The sequence below is a fragment of the Micromys minutus genome, assembly GCF_963924665.1.
Source record: "Micromys minutus genome assembly, chromosome: 1".
Taxonomy (NCBI): Eukaryota; Metazoa; Chordata; class Mammalia; order Rodentia; family Muridae; genus Micromys; species Micromys minutus.
In genome coordinates, this window is record NC_137969.1 from 83,437,671 (window position 1) to 83,456,857 (window position 19,187).

The 19,187-nt window shown below is 44.7% G+C and overlaps 1 protein-coding gene across 2 annotated transcripts in view; it reads right to left on the reverse strand.

The window, feature by feature from the left end:
• SEC16B (SEC16 homolog B, endoplasmic reticulum export factor) overlaps positions 1-19,187 on the reverse strand; it is a 76,309-nt gene that overhangs the window by 24,197 nt on the left and 32,925 nt on the right. Inside the window, exons 3-12 of one of the 2 annotated variants that reach the window (XM_080918728.1) lie at positions 18,937-19,049; positions 18,195-18,315; positions 17,058-17,157; positions 15,855-15,999; positions 15,099-15,250; positions 14,749-14,810; positions 12,985-13,120; positions 12,315-12,545; positions 6,199-6,296; positions 4,061-4,142 (exon numbers count right to left, since the gene is read on the reverse strand). In XM_080918728.1, coding sequence (XP_080774854.1) covers positions 4,061-4,142; positions 6,199-6,296; positions 12,315-12,545; positions 12,985-13,120; positions 14,749-14,810; positions 15,099-15,250; positions 15,855-15,999; positions 17,058-17,157; positions 18,195-18,315; positions 18,937-19,049 — 1,240 coding nt within the window. Of the gene's footprint in view, positions 1-4,060; positions 4,143-6,198; positions 6,297-12,314; positions 12,546-12,984; positions 13,121-14,748; positions 14,811-15,098; positions 15,251-15,854; positions 16,000-17,057; positions 17,158-18,194; positions 18,323-18,936; positions 19,050-19,187 lie in introns of both variants that reach the window. The other variant, XM_080918729.1, reaches the window with a different exon arrangement.

Consider the following 19,187-nt stretch of genomic DNA (forward strand, 5'->3'; position numbering starts at 1 on the left):
AGAAGTTAGACTCCAAAGAATCAAACAATCATATTTACAAATTGGGTACAGAGCTATAAAAAGAATTTCCAACTAAGGAATATCAAATGGTTGAGAAGCAACTAAAGAAATGCTCAACATCCCTAGTCATCAGGGAAATGCAAATCAAAACAACCCTGAGATTCCACTTCACACCTGTCAGAAAGGCTAAGATCACTCAGGTGACAGCAGATGCTGGCAAGGATGTGGAGAAAGAAAAACACTCCTCCACTGTTGGTAGGGTTGTAAGCTGAAACACTCTGGAAATCAGTCTGGTGGTTCCTTGGAAAATTGGACATAGTATTACCTGAAGATCCAGCTATTCCACTCCTGGGCATATACCCCAAAAATACTCCAACATATAACAAGGACACATGCTCCACCATGTTCATAGCAGCCTTATTTATAATAGCCAGAAGCTGAAAAGACCCCAGATGTCCTTAAACATAGGAATGGATACAGAAAGTGTGGTACATTTACACAATGGATTACTACTCAGCTATTTAAAAAAATGACTTCATGAAATTCCTAGGCAAATGCATGGAAATTGAAGTTCTCTGAGTGAGGTAACCCAGTTGCAAAAGAACACACATGGTATGCACTCACTGATAAGCAGATACTAGCCCAAAAAAGCTCTGAATACCCAAGAAACAATTTGCATACCTTATGAAGCTCAAAAAGAAAGAAGACCAAAGGGTGGATGCCTCAGTTCTTCTTAGAAGGGAGAACAAAACACTCATGGGAGGAAATACAAGGTCTAATAGAGGAACCGGGGTTGAAGAAAAGATCATTCAGAGACTACCTCACCTGGGGATCCACCACATATGCAGCAACCAAACCCAAGCACTATTGCTGATGCCAAGAAGCACTTACTGGCAGGAACCAGATAGAGATGCCTCCTCAGGGGCTCTGCCAGAGTCATACAGATACAGCTGAGCATGCCTGCAGCTAACCATCAGACTGAACACAGGAACCCCAATGAAGGTGCTAAAGAAAAAACTGAAGGAGCTGAAAGGATTTGCAACCCCATGGGAAGAACAACATTCTCAACCAACCATACCCTCCACAACTCCCATGGACTAAAACGCCAACATTTAGCACACATTGAGAGACCTATGGCTCTAATTGCATATGTAGCTGAAGATAGCAGTGTCTGGCATCAATGTGAGAAGAGGCCTTTGGTCCAGGGAGGGCACATTTTCCCAATGTAAGAGAATGCCAAGGCAATGAGGTGGAGAGGGAGATTAGGAGCAAGGGCACCTTCATGAAGACAAGTGGAGGGAGAAGGGGGATGGGAGCGGGGTGGGGAAAGAGGATAATATTTTAAATGTAAATACAGAGAGTATCTAATAAAAAAGAAAAAACAAAATAAAAGATTCCCGAGACAATAAAATGAGACTGTTATATGAAGCACACAGCACAGTTCTTCACACTTGGTTTGCACTTTATAAATTTCACAATAGGCATGAACACACATTTGTGTGTATACACTTGCAGACACACAGCCCTATTAAAGGAAAGGCAATTTGCAAACAGTCTACATCAACCCTGTTACACACAGAGTGAATGAAATTGACTGTAATTGCTGACACTTAAGAGTTCCCAACTATTTGCAATTATTTAGTGTTTATAATCATCACAAGGAATAAGGGATGCTTTATCCAACTGCATGTTATATTTGCTCCCTGTCTATGTCAACAGCACATATATATCATGAGGCAGTCATGAGAAGTCATCAGAGTAATACCTATTTGACTTTACTTATGACAATGGCTTAGAGCATGAGCCAACCCTAAGCTAAACATTTCTCCTGCCAACAATAGTACCTCAGAGACATTGCTACTCTCACTTAAACATATAAGCCAGGCCTCTTCTTGCTGAATCTTCCAGAATATAACAGAAGGGGAAGTTTTTCTATAAAAAGGAAGTAATCTTGGAAGTCATCCTCTGTTTCTTCCATGGTTTGGAGAAAGATAAGAGTAGTGTAAAGCAAATTGAAAAAGAGCGAGGGAGAGGGAAAGAGAGAGAAAGAGAGTGGCAGACAGGCAGATAGACAGACAGACAGAACAGACAGGGACAGCAGAGAGACAGGCAAAAACAGAGAGAGAGAGAGAGAGAGAGAGAGAGAGAGAGAGAGAGAGAGAGAGAGAGAGAGAGAATTCATTAATTGATTTTCCTGATGGGATAGGAATGCAAGCATAGGGGCTGATGGGTTCAGATATAATTCTATTGGCTGGCCATCAAAATCTCCACAAAGAGAAAAGCTTGTATTAAGTAGCAGCCAAGTCTGCCTAGCAGTAAAGAGCAAAGTCAAACTTAGACATGGAATAAAATGCACATCTATTGCTTCTTTCATGACACTACCCATGTAGAAGGCTGGCCTTGTACTCAATGTGAGGGAATAGAAAGTTCTCACATAGGACCAAATACTGAACTGGCACATTGCCTGCAGAGCCTTAGTCTCGCATCTAAGAGAGGGGGAATTAGCTAACACTACCTCATCACTGAGGTCCAGTGACCACAGGCTGGTTATATCACTTTCTCCATTGGGTGCTCCATGACACGATGTAATTTTATTGCAGTGCTGAAGCTTCCATCTAGCTGAATTGTGAAGCAGACTCTGTATTTCAAAATAGCCCATTGGTTTAATGATGGGGGACAGAACATTGGTTTCATGACAGGGGCAGAGGCATCATGTCTCTATGTCTCTTTGCTTTGCTTTTCTTAGAATTGTCTACAATAAGAGAAGGGTCGGGGGGATGAGAAATTCATTTTTATTAAAACCAGTTGCTAGCAAAAATTCAAGCTTCAAATAGAAGCTACAGCTGTCAAAAGTAACAGATAGAACGGAGATGCATTGAGCGCAGCAGGGGTAACGAAGCAATACTTCTATGAAGCAAGAATATAAACTGTACATAAAGGATCTCAGGAAAGAGATGGCACTGAACAGGAAGAGACAAATGTGACCTGCAGAGCTCAGGAAGTGTTAGAACACAAGTGAGAGGCCCTAGGGAAACTACCATGAAGGACAGAGACGAAGGCAAGAACAGGAGTGGGCAAAGTAAAGAATGGGGTGGAAAAGAACAAGAATATTTTCAATTTAAGGAAAAGGTAAAATCTGGGTATGGTGGCACACACTTGGAATCCTAACACTGTTGGGAAGTGCCAACAGAAGATAGGAGTTCAAAATTATCCTTACCTACATACTGAGTTTGATGACAGCATGGATCTCAAAGAGGAGATATCTATATTTCTATAATTCACATGTTTGCATATAGTTTATGTGTGTGAAATATATATACTCATGGAACGCCTGGAAATGAAACCAAAATAAATACTGGAAAATATAATCCAAGAAAATTTTCCTGAATTCTAAGATATGAATGTGTACATTCGAAAGGCAGGCTATGCTCTACTCAAAAAAAACAAACAAACAAACAAAGCAAACAGACAAAAGAAGATGCTGACAGTTAATGCTAGGATATGTTCTAGTAAAGCACTGGATACATTTGGGGAAAAGATAAGATCTGTTCCAGTAGAGAGGCCCTGGAGCAGGCCTCCGCCTTCTTCTCAGCCATATTCAACTCCAAAAGCACAAAGCCTAATGTGTCCAGCTCTGGAAGATCGATGTACAATGGGTACACTTCCCTCCAGGGAACAGAAGGGTAGCCCAGCTGTGGGAAGTCTGAGAAACAACAGCTCTCGTACAATCAGGCACTGTGGGAGTGGCAAGGTGTTTGGAACCAGACAGACCCAAGCCAGTCATGACCCAACTCCACACTACCTCCATGACTAAGCCATTGTGCCTCTTGGTACCTCTGTTCCTGTGTCTGCAAAGCAGGTATGATAACTCTTATCTCTACTGATGAAATCAAAAACTGTATCAAATCACATATGGGTAAAGCACATTGTAGATAATTGATAAACTATTACTCATGCTTCCTCTTGAAAGATATCGCTACATTCCCAAGCTGTCCCCAACCCCCCCATTCCCAACCCTTAGGAGTCTGGGGTACAGAAGGAAGACTGTGACAGACAGTACCGTGGCTGCTTGTGGAATCCTTCCTGACATGAGCTGGAAGAGGGTCTGCAGAGGGTCGTTGAGTGCCAGCGTGCTGGTGAAGCTACGAGAAGAAAGGAAGAGTCAGTGGCAATTGAGTCCAGAGGAAACCTGTCACCAGCGCACAGACCTGAATCTTCTACTTGACAGAGCTTCTGGTTTGAAACAAGGCTTCTCTCTGCTCTGCTGTGCCTTTGTGGCCTTTCAGGGCAGATCAGCTGCATCTTGACTGAACCACACACTCTGAGCAGACTTCATTGTTCAAGGGTATATTTTGCATTTCTGCCCTAAAGCCTCAATTCTCGGGCAGTCACTACTAAATGCCTTCCATCGGTGAGCTGTCTACCCACATCTCTGGGTTGTCTGGGTAAACCTACAGGCTCTGCTCCATGGGCCCCTCCTTGCCAGCTACCTTCAGTTCCTCCTCACCAGACCCATCCCGCCAAGCATCATTTTTCTGGCTCATCTCAAGCTGGGTCTGAAGAGCGTTGACTCACAAGCACTAAATAGCCATTTTCAATAACCAAGGAGGTGTGGAAGAGGGACCAGAAATGATCCTGCTGATGACAAACTGTGGGATATGCTTAACAAGGATATAATAAGCTCTACAGCTGATTTGAGATTTAAGCATACTCCGTAAGAGATATTTTTCACAATTCACTGAGCCCCATCAAAAAATCAATGGCCCAAGGCAATAAATCTGTAGCCGAGATGTATGCTAAAATGTGGGGATGTGGGAAGTTCATTTCCAAACCCCAAAGGGAAAATTGTCCCTCGGATTACCATCTTTTGCTTAATAGCACCCTTGCCATGGGAACTCAGCACACTCAGCCTCACAGACAGCAGCATATCCACCATTTCAGCCTAGGACCACAGTGTTTGGAGATGGCACTGCTTGTCCCTGGGAAGATGGAGCTGGAGTAATAAAGAGTCTCACTGAGACCATCTTGAGGAACACACCACCAGGCAGTGTGGCAGCCAATAGGAGCACAGACAGGACTTAAATCAGAGGGCACGGCTCCTCTTCACATTGGTTCCCCCACGGCTTTCACCCCGCTTGCTCCAGGCTGCTGGCAATGTGCCTTGCTTCTCTCCCTATCTCATTCTGGCTTGGTCATCTTCCATAGCTCTTGGTTCACTGTCTAGTGTGATTCCTTACTAACTATACACCTTCTATCCACATCCCTAGTCAACGCCTTTTCTACCACAGCTCATGGTTCTACCAGATCATATCCCTGTCAGGCTCTCAGTAGCCCCGGCCTCATGGCAAGACCAAGCCCTGGACACTTTTCTAAATCAAAATCCCATGGTTAGCCTTCAGGAGCCTCAGCTACACTGAAGTGACCATTCGTTCTTCCTTCACTAATGGGACTGTAAACCATTCCCTCCCACAGGGGATGCCTGCAGTGTAAAATAGTCTCAATTCTTGGAAACTCTGTTCCTGGGGAATATTGCCCGACTGTTTCATTCCATTGAAATGGGTTAGAACAGTTTCTTTGCCTAAGTTATAATAATCTAGTAAGATTGATCAGCAGGTAAAGCCATTCACTGCCAAGCTTGACGACTTACGTTTAGATGCCCTAGAGCTACATGATGGAAGAGAACTGACCCCACAAATTGTCCTCTGGCCTTCACATAGCACTCTATGACACATGCACACACTGAGAGACGTGCACAATAAATAAATAGTGTTTGTAAGTGAAGAACCCCGAAAGCCGAACATGAAAGTGGTATGTTTATAATCCCAGCACTCAGTTTGCTGAGGACAAGGAGAATAAGAAGGAGGAAGAGAAGAGAGAAAAAGAGGGAGAAGGGGAGGGGATCGGGGAAGGGAAGAAATGGAGAAAAATCAAAAAATTAGAAATGCTTCACCCATCTCAATAGAGAGAACTTGAGCAACTGTGTGTGGAACTTCTCAATGCGTTTTTTACTTCTCCCCTATATACATACATACATACACACACACACACACACACACACACACACACACCTACACACAGGAATACAATCACACACACACATACACTCACACCTACACACACATATACAATCACACACACATACATCACCTTTGGAAGGGAGACTCATCTGCTCCCCTGATCTTTGTAAGCTAGACTCACCCACTCATGACCCAGTTGTAGGTCCTTGGGTCCATCTTACTGGCTAGGAACAAGGCATGGCCCCACAAGTGGTTCTTCATAGCCCATTCCAAGGCCTCCTGAGAAGCAAAGCATGACATTCAATAGTACCTTGCCCGTTTTACCCAATTAGAACAACCAGTTTCCATACATGGGCATTTCTGTGTCCCAAGCCCTGGAAATCCCAGAGGAACATTTAAAGTAAGGAAGGAAGATCAGGAGCATGGGCTCCACTCAGCGTGTGGCTGTGCTCGGCGCTGCTGTGCTCCCCGCTGCTGTGCTCCCTGCTCCCTGCTCCCCGCTGCTGTGTTCTGCGCTGCTGTGCTCCCCACTGCTATGCTCCCCGCTGCTATGTTCTGCGCTGCTGTGCTCCCTGCTGCTGTGCTCCCTGCTGCTGTGCTCCGCGCTGCTGTGCTCGGCGCTGCTGTGCTCCCCACTACTATGCCCCCCGCTACTGTGCTCCCCGCTGCTGTGCTCCCCGCTGCTGTGCTCCCCGCTGCTGTGCTCCCCGCTGCTATGCTCCCCGCTGCTACGTTCTGCGCTGCTGTGTTCCCCGCTGCTGTGCTCCCCGCTGCTGTGCTCCCCACTGCTGTGCTCCCCGCTGCTACGTTCTGCGCTGCTGTGTTCCCCGCTGCTGTGCTCCCCGCTGCTATGCTCCCCGCTGCTACGTTCTGCGCTGCTGTGTTCCCCGCTGCTGTGCTCCCCGCTGCTGTGCTCCCCACTGCTGTGCTCCCCGCTGCTACGTTCTGCGCTGCTGTGTTCCCCGCTGCTGTGCTCCCCGCTACTGTGCTCCCCACTGCTGTGCTCCCCGTTGCTGCGCTCCCCGCTGCTGTGCTCCACACTGCCCATTCCCCATCACCATGAGGACATCCTCAAACATGGCCACCAAGTAGTCTCATCCCTTCGGTCTAAGTTACAGAACACTTGTAAGAACCTATCTACCAAATAAGAGGAAATGGGTTGACCTCAGAAATGGAGTCTCAAGGTACAAGTAGTTTGGTTTTTTGTTTTTTTGTTTTTTTTCAAATGTATTTTTGCAGCCCTACCAATGAGCCACGCCTTTCCTAACAGCTGTGGCCTGCCACACTGCCTGTGATCTTGGCTGAGTCCTGAGGGACACAGAAAGGGAATGGTAGTGCCACCGTGTCCTTCCTAACAGCTGTGGCAGAGAGCATTTTCCTTCCTAAGCACAAAGCTGGACCTTTCCCGCCACACTGCCTGTGATCTTGGCTGAGTCCCCAGACACAGAAAGGGAATGGTAGTGCCACCTATAGGCTTATATAAGATCCATCACGCTCATTCCTAATGTGTCTCACCCCATCAGGTCCCTGGAATGGAAAGGCCTCCTGGGGAACCTTGGAAATCCTAAGCTGGCGATGGAGGATGGAGACAGTCACTGCATCCTCGGTCTGATGATATAGAAGGATACCCTATGACTCGTTTGTGTGCTCTGACAAGAAATTTCAACTACTACTGCGCTTCAGCTGGTGCACACCGGAGCTGGCCTGAGGCGGAGACGGCTTGTTAAATATCAGGCACTGTCACGGGATAAATTGGTGGCACCATTGAGTAAGGTGAGTTAACGTTGCAAACTTCAAAGCACACACGTATATTTGCCTGTTTGATTCAACTTACAGTTGAGGTTTAGAACTGATATTAATAGCTTCTTTGGTAGAAAATAAACACATGGTATCTGGCAGCAAGTCACTAGGTGGAATTCTACCCCCTGTAACAATTCTTTATTACCCAATAGTCCTCCATGTACACTTGCTGGATAAAGGAGGCAAACTTAATACTCACAGTTTGGGAATTCGGCCTCGGATTCAGAGCAAGTGAAAAGATGGAATTCGAGTAGTTCTTTAGCTTGCTTTAACTATTTCGTAATTCTTTTTTTTTTTTTTTATTTGTGTTTTAAAGACGTGGCTGATGGATTGGTTTGGAATTGTCAGTTGTCTCAAAACTCTGCCCATCCCAAAAGTATAATTTATGAATAAGAACTTGAGACCTTATATCAAGGTTGGCAGGATTATTAAATCCCAGAAGCAATGCCCGAGTCAGATATGAATAAAGGTATCTTGATACCCAGCTCCTCATTCATCAAGTGTCACCCCCACTGCTCCATCCCTCACTGGCTGGCTCTCATCTGTCTCTCAGTGTGGGGAGGTTCCCAGAAGCCCGTTCAGACTCGTGCTACCCAGAGCCAAGCCCCGTACCTAAATCTAACTGCCCTGTAGATCAGTAAAACAAAAATAGAAGCTAACACACTCGTTTCCATGGAGATAAACCAGATAATGCATAGACGATATTGAGTTAGTGCCTGACAGGTAGAAAATAATTTTTTAATCTCTGCTTTTGTTATTGTTGTCATTATAAACATTGTTCATCTTTCCTGAAAGAAAGCTCAAGACTTATTTATCCTCTGTACGCCCCACTGGGTGAGAAGTAGTACTGTGCAAGGTTTATTTTATTTTATTTGTTTTTATTTTTCATGTGCATTCTTTCTGGGGGTGTCGAATTAAAAGTGGAGTTACAGACAGATGTAAGCTGCCATCACAGTACTGGGAATCAAACTTGGTTCCTCTGGAAGAGCAGCTCTTAACCATTGAGCCATCTCTCCAGCCCTCAGTAGATATTATTTTAACAAAATAAATGAATCACTGGCAAAATCAAAATCCTCTGCTATATAATCACAATATATAAAATATAATTTCTATCTGTAATTTGATACCACTGTTTTTAAATCATATTAAATACAGGGGGAAAATCCTGTACAAAACCTAAGATAAAATATTAAAATCTCAAAGTAGGGACCAGAGTCCTACTTTGAAGGCTCAGCAGTTAAGAGAACTTGCTGCTCTTGCAGAAGATTCAAGTTCAAGTCCCAGCACTCATGGTGGCATGCACACACACACACACACACACACACACACACACACACACACACACACACACGGCACTCACATATACATATATAATAAAAATAAATAAATCTTTTAAGATGCCAAAGTAAAGTCCCAAAAGTAATTCAACCTCATTTTTATAAATTAATTTAAAAATAGGGGAGAGCCAACTATGACACCGCCTGAAAAAGAAAAACTGCGGTCTGGCATAGCACATATTAAGAATATAAAGGGACAAGCCATTCAGCATGCTCTGATAAAGGTTCTACAGGAGAAGGTGGGAAAGCCGGTGACAAGAAGCCTTGCAGGTGAAAATATAATTTGATTCATAGTGACAGAAGTGCGAATGTATACACTGAGTTGTACTTTTTCACCTCTCGATCAGCACAGATCACAAGGATGCAGACAGTTGATGAGGATGTAAAGTAACCGGTTCACCTTTTGCTCACAGAGCTAACTGATGCAAGTAAAGGGGCAACTTCTCAATATCTATCAAAAGTATAAGCCAGGGGACCCTTTGACCCAACACTTCTGCTTCTAAAAATGTATCTTACATATATCTTTTCATCGTGAACAAAATGGCAGGTGATGCTCTGGCTCCGGTATTTAAAAAAAAAACAAAAAACAAAAAACAAAAAAAAAAAGTGTTTTCCACAAAGCCCCATATGCTGAAGGCTTAGTGTCCAGCCATTGGGAGGTAAGTGGGTTGTGAGCACTCTGATTTTACAAGATGGAAGGCAATGCATATCTTGTAATATAGTGTAAGAAAGAGCAGTTACAGCAAAATATTCCTAAAGCCAAATCCAGAATTCTGTTGTCTGTTGGGTACAGTCCACAAGTTCAGAATACTTGCTACCTTTGTAATGATTAAAAAAGACAAAAAAAGAAAACAATTTTTCATTGCACAGGTAGTTTTAATGCATGTACCCTGTCTACCTCAAAGTTAATCATCTAAGATATCTTGTTAAATGAAAGATATGAAATCTATAAAGATAACAGAATGGAGCCATAAGAAAATGATTATACATCCAAAATATATCTCCAGGTGTTTTTTAAAGATTTTACTTTTAACCGTGTGTGCGCGCCTATATAAGTGCATACAGTTTGTGTAGGTGTGCACGGAAACCGGAGATGTCTAAACCCCTGAAACTTGAGCTACAGGAAGATTTGAGCTGCCTGACATGTGAGCTGGAAACTGAACTCAGGTTCTTTGAAAGAACAATACACATTTTTAACCACGGAGCCATCTTTCTAGCCCCTCCAGCTGTTTTAAAGAGGCAGATACAGTATCCAGGGATGGAAATCCTCTTCAATTATGTTCCTATCACCTTCTGGGGTGTTTTTTTAACTAAACTGATTTGATTTTAATCATATTTTTAAATATTCCAATTTACCTTATGATTTATATAAGACATGGGCACAGCTTCAAAAGTAAGCAAGGCAGCAGTGTCCAAACACTCAGTGCTGACAGGAATGTCTGAGTCCCGGTGGCAGGGATATTATTTATTAACAAGCTTTCCGCAAACTAAGCCGTCACATATGTGAAGAAGCAGAAATGCAATCCTTATTCACTCCTAGCAAAATGTTCACTCACATAATATGTAATGAGTAACAAAATTATAAATTGTCCTAAATGTCCAGCGATAGTAAATGTTTTCATTATTGTTTTAGTTTTTTATAACTATTGATTTTTTAATGTATATGTGTACACTGTAGCTTTCTTCAGACACCCCAGAGGAGAGCTTCAGATCCCATTACAACCATGTGGTTGCTGGGAATTGAACTCAGGACTCTAAACCACTGTGCCATCTCGCTGGTCCCGTTTCTTCTTTATTTTTAAATTATGTGTATGGGAGGAAGTACATTCACATGACTCCAGGTGCCTGTTTAGGGCAGAGGCTGCTGGACCCTCAAGGAGCTAGAGAATCATGGGTGATCGTAAGTTGGCCAACATGGGCACTGGGAACTGAACTCGAATCCTCTAGGATAGTGGGTATGATTAACTACTGGGCCACCTCTCCAGACCTAGAATGTTGGTCTACTTGATCGCGGAGCACTTTGTCTAGCATCTACAAGGCACTGTGTTAGATCCTTGGTGCTATAAAAATAAAAAAATTGCACTACGTAAACATGTTTAATGTTATTAGGGCACTTCACCATGTGATATGAAATGTAAAAAGAAATAAGCAATTATATATGTATTCTTTAGAGTTGTTTGGTTTTGTTGTTGTTGTTGTTTTGATACAGGGCACCCCTTTATAGGTTAGGCTGGCCTCCTACTCGGTTTTACTTACTTCAGCCAAATGAGTCTACCACCATGCCTGGAATGTTTATGAAACTTGAACTGTTTTTCAATGGGGAAATGCTCGGAGTAAATACATAAAGCGGAAACAGCTGTTGTCTTTTAACAGTAGGACACATGAACACTGCAATTGTGAATGGCATACACCTATGTATTTTTATATTTCTTGCCTTAACTTTCTGATCTTTTCACATGATCTAAAAGAAGTGTATTCTGGCTACCATCACTGGAGGAGCGGGAGACAGGGTGAGGTGTGGTGGTCGCTCATTTGAAGAAACCTGAGGGAACCTCTTTCAAGTCCTGGCTCCAAAATGACCACAAAAAGAAGAAACATCGGCCGTGCCCAAGGATAAGGCCATTAAGAAGTTTGTCAGCCTGGATAGATAGATGGCTCAGCGGTTAGGAGCACTGACTGCTCTTCCAGAGGTCCTGAGTTCAAATCCCAGCAACCACATGGTGCCTCACAACCATCTGTAATAAGATCTGATGCACTCTTCTGGTGTGTCTGAAGACAGAGACGGTGTACTAATATATAATAAATTATTTTTTTTAAGTTTGTCATTTGAAACATTGTAGAAACCACTGCTGTCAGGGACATAGCTGAAGCAAGTGACTTCGACGCTTCCATGCTTCCCAAGCTCTATGTTAAGCTGCATCACTGCGTGAGCTGTGCCATCCACAGCAAGGTCGTCAGGAACCGATCTCCTGAAGCCCGGAAGGACCGAACGCCCCCACCATGAGGCAGACCTGCTGGCGCTGCACCACGACCTCCACCAAAGCCCATGTAAAAAGGTGGTTTCATAAAGATAGAAAGAAAAATGCCTTGGAGAAATAAAACAGAAGTTATACTTTTTCAAAAAAGAAGAAGAAGAAGCCTGAGGGAAAGGCTTTCTCACCTTCTTCCTTCCGTAGTAGAGCAGCTTGGTGAATTTCTCCACGATCTGTGCTGGCGTATCCACGTTGGGGGGAATCTCCCCAGTGAGCAGATTGCGAGTCCCAGAGCTCACCACTGGCCAGTCCTCGTCAGTCAGATTGATGAGGTTGGCTACAGGGGGCTGCCTCTTGTACTTCTCCAGCTTCTTGCAGTCCTGCATCAGCAGCTCAGCGATGTCAGACCCCACCATGGACTGCCAGATAAAGAGAGTCATCCTGGGGGATGCTCCAACTGATCCCCAGGCAGGGCCCAGGCTGAAGAAGGAAGTCAGCAGGGCCACTGCCTTGTTCCTGAGGCAGTCATGCAAATACACGGGAGATCTTGTATGAATGACTGAGTTACAAACATCAGCTTCACTATCGTGGGTACTCTGCCTGTCGGCAGCCACAAAGCTCATTGGAATCACAACTCCACTGGCTGGCTGGAGCAACCCAGCCAGCAGGGGGCACTCTCCAGCAAAAGTTAGCATCAGCAAGCCGGTGTTTGTGGTGTTGGCACTGGAGCGTACCTTACCACGGGGCAACAGTGCTACGGAGAGACTGCTTTTTCTAAGTGTGCTATATACCAACTCCCACAAGACTAAAACCTCAGCCCAGCCTCCATCTGCCCCCTATACCAAAGCAATGACTTACCCCATTCTGCCGACAAAGGAGAACCAGCAGTTGCCAAAGTAGAGCTGAGTCCCTGCTCCCTGGTGTCTCAGATTTGAGACACTGAGCTGCTTTCTGCTGACAAAACGTCATGATATCCACCTTGTGTATGTCCTCCCTGTGGGGCGATTCGGGAAGTAAGGCCTGGGCAGACTGACTGTCCCAGGACAGGCGCCCAGGCTCCCCGTACAATGAACTAGCTAACACGGCAGAAGCATGGCGGCCCGGGGCTGGAAGTCTGGAATCACACGATCATTTTTTCCCCTGCAGAACAGGAAGGGGTTTCAGAGATTTTCTTGTGCATCGTTCTATCTTTTAAATGAAGGGAGTAAACCCAGAGACCTTAAGTGACTTCTCAGATGGCACGTTTCAAGTCAGACAAGTCTGCGTCCGTGTCTGAATTACACAAACATCTCACTTGCTCTGTGTCTCGGTGTCATCCCTACTTTAAGACAGGACTTTTGAAAAAAGCTGCCTGCATATAAAAGGGGATAAGCAAACTGAATGTACGTGCTCGTTAAATGGACATTATATTTTGCTCAAGAACAGTCAACAAATCAGTGCCAAGTGGGGCCAGCATCATACTGTTTAATATACAGCTTACTTCTTTGCAAACCCGTAAGGCATAGGAAGGGCAAAGTGTTTGGTAACTAAGGAATGACCCTTGAGATTGTCCTCTGGTCTCTACATTTGTATATACATACGTGTGTGAGCACGTGAGCCGGGACAAGCTTCAGAATAAGATTACGTGTACAAAGCAGTAGTGACATTTAATGGCCTTCATATGAATAAAGTCCCACGGCCTTTGGAGTAGACATATTAAGAGCCATATCATTTCTCAAGGGAGAACCTTAAAGAAGGCTGATAAGCCACTACTTAGTAAAATACCTGGCACGCTGGTCCTCTGACACCCACCCAGGACTCATTACAGCTAAAGCCCACTGAAATGTGGCTAAAAACTGCTAACTGCAGTTCCAGTTCGTTCCTGCAGAGGGCAGACGTTCACAATGTCAGGAAACTGGAAAACTCAGCTCAAGAAAAGAAGTTTCAAGAACGTTTGCCCAGGTTGTGCTCCATCTCCCCCACTGATCTCTGTCAAGTTCTTAGAACACTAAAGTTTCCTACCAGCCAACCTCTACGAAATGCAGCTGTTTTTAGATGTCTAACCTGTTCAGCTAACTTTCCTTTCTGCCCTTCAAATGCGAAGCGGCTTGCCAAAATTACTCAAGTCACCTTTTTCGACCTACTAACGTGGAGAAGTCTGTTTTCTTCCCTGGAAACCAAGACCTGGGCAGGACGAGTCCTCCGCTTTCGAAAGCCTCTATTTGGGAGTTGGTGACATAACTCAGCGGCGTCAGAGCAGTTGCCTTGGAAGCATGAGATCAAATTCCAAACCGGCACAGAAAAGCCAGGCATGGATACCTGTGTCTAATGCTAGGGTTTAGGCGACAGAGACCAGCATATCCAGGGAGCTCAGTGACCAGACAGCCTAGCCAAAATGGCAAGCTTCAAGTTCAGTGAGAGGTCCTGTCTCAACAACTAAGAGAACGGAAGGAAAAAAAAATGAGGAAGAGAAAGAAGAAAACAACAGATCTTCCTCTGGGTTCTGCATGTATATGCATGCATGCACCTTTACACATGTGTGCATATGCCACACACACACACACACACATGTATGTACACACATATGCATGCACACACACACACTCACATAATACTCCCTTAACAATACTTGCAGTACTTTACCTGATGAGGGGCCCTGGGAAAACTCTCATCTCCTCTTGATCCTCGGAATCATTAAGTATAACCTGGAGTAGAAAATAAAATTAGGTCCCCCAGATTCTTCCAGTCAGTACCCACCAGTCGAATCTAGTCTCATATTCAGGACTATGGTCTTATGGTGTGGCTCAGTGCCTCGTGCAAACAGCAGCTCAAGGAAAATGTAGATGTAGCCCACTCATTCTTGCCCACAACCTAGGGCACGTAAAATTCCCGCTCCCAGAGTTGCCCAGCCTCAAGCAAAGTAAGCGAAAGCCTGAGCGAGTGGTTGAATTGAGCAGAGTACTTACATCTCCAAGGCCCAAGATATTGATTACCTCCATGCTGTGCACTTCAACAAGAGCCGTTTGTCCATCAGCAGGAGAGTTGGGGGACACACATATTAGCTGACCTCCTGGCCCAAAGCTCACAGACATATGGGGAACATAGAACCTCATGGGTGCCTTGGGAACAGTCGCTGAGGTATCATCTGGCCAACAGACACATGTGGGCATTGTTAGGTTTATTTTCAGTACTTTTTAGTTAATACATTTCTGCTCAAATTTCACCTGGGCCAAGATGAGATACTGGGTGGGTTACTTAGTTAGAAGGAGTCAAGCTCTAATCTGATTTGACCCTCTAAGAGTATGTCAGATTATAATGCAAATGGCCCAAATGATAATGCATTCATCTCAGATTCTCAACAATGGCCAAAGGACAAGCAGCCTCTGCAGCCAGTATGTCCATGCGTATGGTAAGCCTCCAGACTAGCATTCACACTTGCAGCCTTGCCTCACTCTGCCCAGTCCTCCCTGGTCCTCATTTCCTTGCCTAAAATCACTCCAGAGTGCCCCCTGGCCCAACCTAATAATGACTAAGAGCAGAGTTTCCTTCCAAGAGCCACCTATGATGCACGCTCCATTACCAAAGATAAGGCGGAGAAATGATCCAAAGTTGGCCTCTGCCTGGGAGACCTGCATGAGCCAATAAGGCAAATGTAGACCCATTCCTGGTAACACAGAAAGGTGACTTCCCACATGACCCAACCTTTCCTTATCAGAATTAAGCAGCTCCCGGGGCCACTTGGTACCCACCAGCCTGAATAGGCCTCCAAGCTGCTGACACCATAGGTTCGTACTGCTCGGGGGCAGCTGCCATGTACTGACTGAGCTCATAGCTACTGGAGCTGAGCCCAGATTCATGCTGCTGGAGGAGGTTGGATTTGCTGGTCAGTGATGGCTATTGGGGGGGAGAGGGAAAAAAATGAAATTATGTAGGGAGAAGTTTCAGAGAGCTTGCTTGTCCTCCCACTTCCAAGTGTTCCTTCAAAGAAGCAAGGTTGAAAGTCCACAGTGACTGTGGACTCGCAGAAAGAAAGCATGCTTTCCATTCTGTCCCGTGGAGCATGGCCCAGTGAGCTCAAGGGACCTAGTATTCAGATTTCAACTTCTATTTTCATCACCCTCTGTTATGCCCTTAAACAGGTGACGTGGCTTTTCTAACCCAATACCTTCATCTGTGATATAAATTTAAACTATCTGTCCTATGCACAGTACTTATTAATAATGCACTAGCTATTTTATAAGCACATGTACACTCTGGATAATGTGAATTCCTCGCAGACATGTATGCAAACGTTTTTTTATTGCAGGAGAGATGAATAGAACAGGACATTCAAAGGTTTTTGCACACTGTAAAGTGTTATTCACACATTGGGGTTTTAGATCAGCCACCATAACCTATGCCTTATATTATTAAGTAATAGATAGGGAAAAAAATGATTTAAAAAAATCACACAAATATAATCAGGGAGAAAAAAAAACTAACCCAAGCCTGACAAAAATTAAGAGCTCATCTCTACAATATTTTTTGCAACTTTGCTATAAATCTAAAATTATCTCATAATAAAGCATTTATATCAATACTACTAAGAGCTCTGTGTTGTGACCTAGAAGCATTAGGATTTTATAGAAAAGAGAATGGAGAGTCAGGAAAGATTTCAAGGCTGCTTTTCAAACTTAAATTAAAACATTCTAACAATTTTTTATTTCCTAAAACTGTAGTCCCCCGGGCTCCCTAACACCTAAACCATGGTGGCAGCCTCTTCCCTTTACAAGCACCTCACAGTAAAGTCCTACCCACTTGACAAAACAGGAATAGGTCAGATCAGGGCCTTGGACTGGTAAGGCAGAAGGGGAGCAGGGGAAGGTGGTGTGAGTGAGACTCTGCTGGCCACTGCTGACAAGGTGGCTTAGCGCATGGCCACAGGCCTCCAGAACTCTGTCACTTTATGTTACCTTTTGTTTCTGGGATTCATTCTCTGGAAAGAACTCCCCAGGCTGCTCCTGTCCAGACAGAGAAGCAGAGCTGTCTCTGTATGGATTCTTACTGGTTAATCTGCAGAGATATGACAGCAGTGGTGAGACAGGTCCTGAGCAAGCCAGCAAGCTGAAGTCTTCTCTGCTGGAGGCAAGCCTGGTGCTTAGTGGGGGCCGGTGTTGGTGCTCCAGCAAAAAGTACTTTCTCTCTCTCCCACCTCAATGTATTAAAAAGATAGAATCTTTGGGTTCCTGTACATAATTACTAGGAGAGATCCAGACCTTACAGAGAGTGACTGGCCACACTGGTGAATTCCAAGGCTAAGGGGACCAGGACAGATGCTTCATAAGTGTCCAGTCCTGCTGTATCTTATGCTAGGAGATTGTTCCATTCTTACAGCCAGAAAGGGGTGATGGAGAAACACTCAGCTCCAGGAAGGTCCTGGCCAAAACAACCACTGGGAGACAACTTTATTTCTGAGGCCAACATAGGACTTGACCATTAGATGGACCTCAAGTAATTTTTCCCCTTAACTTGTTTATTTATTCACTTTTTTATCATTTTATTGGATATTCTCTGTATTTAAATTTCAAATGTTATTCCCTTTACTCCCATTCCCATACCTCCTCCTCCTTCCCTTGCATCTGTGAAGATGTTCCCACTCCCACCTCAGTGCCTTGGCATTCCCCTACACTGGGAAAGTGAGCCTATTTATTCACCTTATAACCCAGTCATATCCCCCTCATTCCTCTCCTCCCAGACCCACCCTCACAAATTCCTGCCCCCATTACCCTCTCACCTCCTCAGAAAAGGGAAGTCCCCCTTTGGGTATTCATCAGCCCTGGGACATCAAGTTACAGCAGGACTAAATGCATTCTTTCCCACTGAGGGCCTAAAGTATCTTACAGGATGTAGACTACTAATCCTGAATGGGAACATCATGACTCTCAGAGATACAAATAGGGCTGGGCACCTAAGGCTAGTCCCATGTCTCTGTGGCTGGAACAAAAGTAAATTGTGTCTTCCATGGGACTGGGATCACTACCAGAAGTCCTAAGATTGTCCAACAGAGTCTAACTAAATCCCGTCAGCGTGGCTTGTGTTTTCACACTTACTGGAGTTGGGCATCGCTATTTGCTCCAGATGTACTGTTGTGCATTTCCCGATGTTGCTCACTGAAGTACCTTTGGTCTCCATGATCTTCATGCCAGATATAGGGACTCCCTTGCCTTGCCACTGCACCCTCAGAGGAAGCAAAACAGAGACAGGTCACTTGCTGCTTCTGCAAGTCCTTTTAGAAGGAAACTAGGGAGCTGCAAAGCTGGGATGTTGTGGTACAGTGAGAATGCAGTTGCCACAGCAAGTCAGTTGATGTGTGAGGGATAATAGTGAAAGCTCCCGAGATGCTCTCATCCAGTGTGTGTGTGTGTGTGTGTGTGTGTGTGTGTGTGTGTGTGTGAATGCATGTGTGTGTTTGTGTGTTTTCAATGTTATATCAGATTCACTATGCTAGTTAGTCATAGCACAATACCCTATTATGTGGGGGTCTCGGGTCTGGAACTCCCAGTGGTTTTCATCTGCTGTCCCCAGGATAATGTGACATTCCTATTACAGCTCAGCATACCCGAAAGGCTCCAGAGCTGACTTTTCAGTTACTTAAACTGTAAATAGAACCTTTGCTACAGGAAGGCATCTGAGGAAACTGTGGATGAACTGTGCCCTATCCACAGAACAAGTATCATAGGGGAGTCTTAGTGTTATCAAAGGGCAGGCTCTCCAAACATGACGCTGGTGGCCCTGGCAGTAGGCCACCCATGCATCTCCAGTTCCCAAAGGCTTCTGGAGGTTACTTCATACCTCTTTCTCCTTGCAGCAGCTGTGGATGTCCGTGGTAGTAGTAATTTCCGTAAGCGTACTCATCCCTTGGTGTCGGAGTGTGGTACCTCTGATAGGGGTCCTGGTAGCCTGACCTGAGATACGACAAAGACAGTCAGTCACCCACTACTAAAAGGGAGAAACCAAAGGGAGACTGGATGAACCAGACAACTTCAGAAGACAGAACAACTGCCTAGTTTAGAATCTTCCTGATTAGGTCACAAATCTGCCAC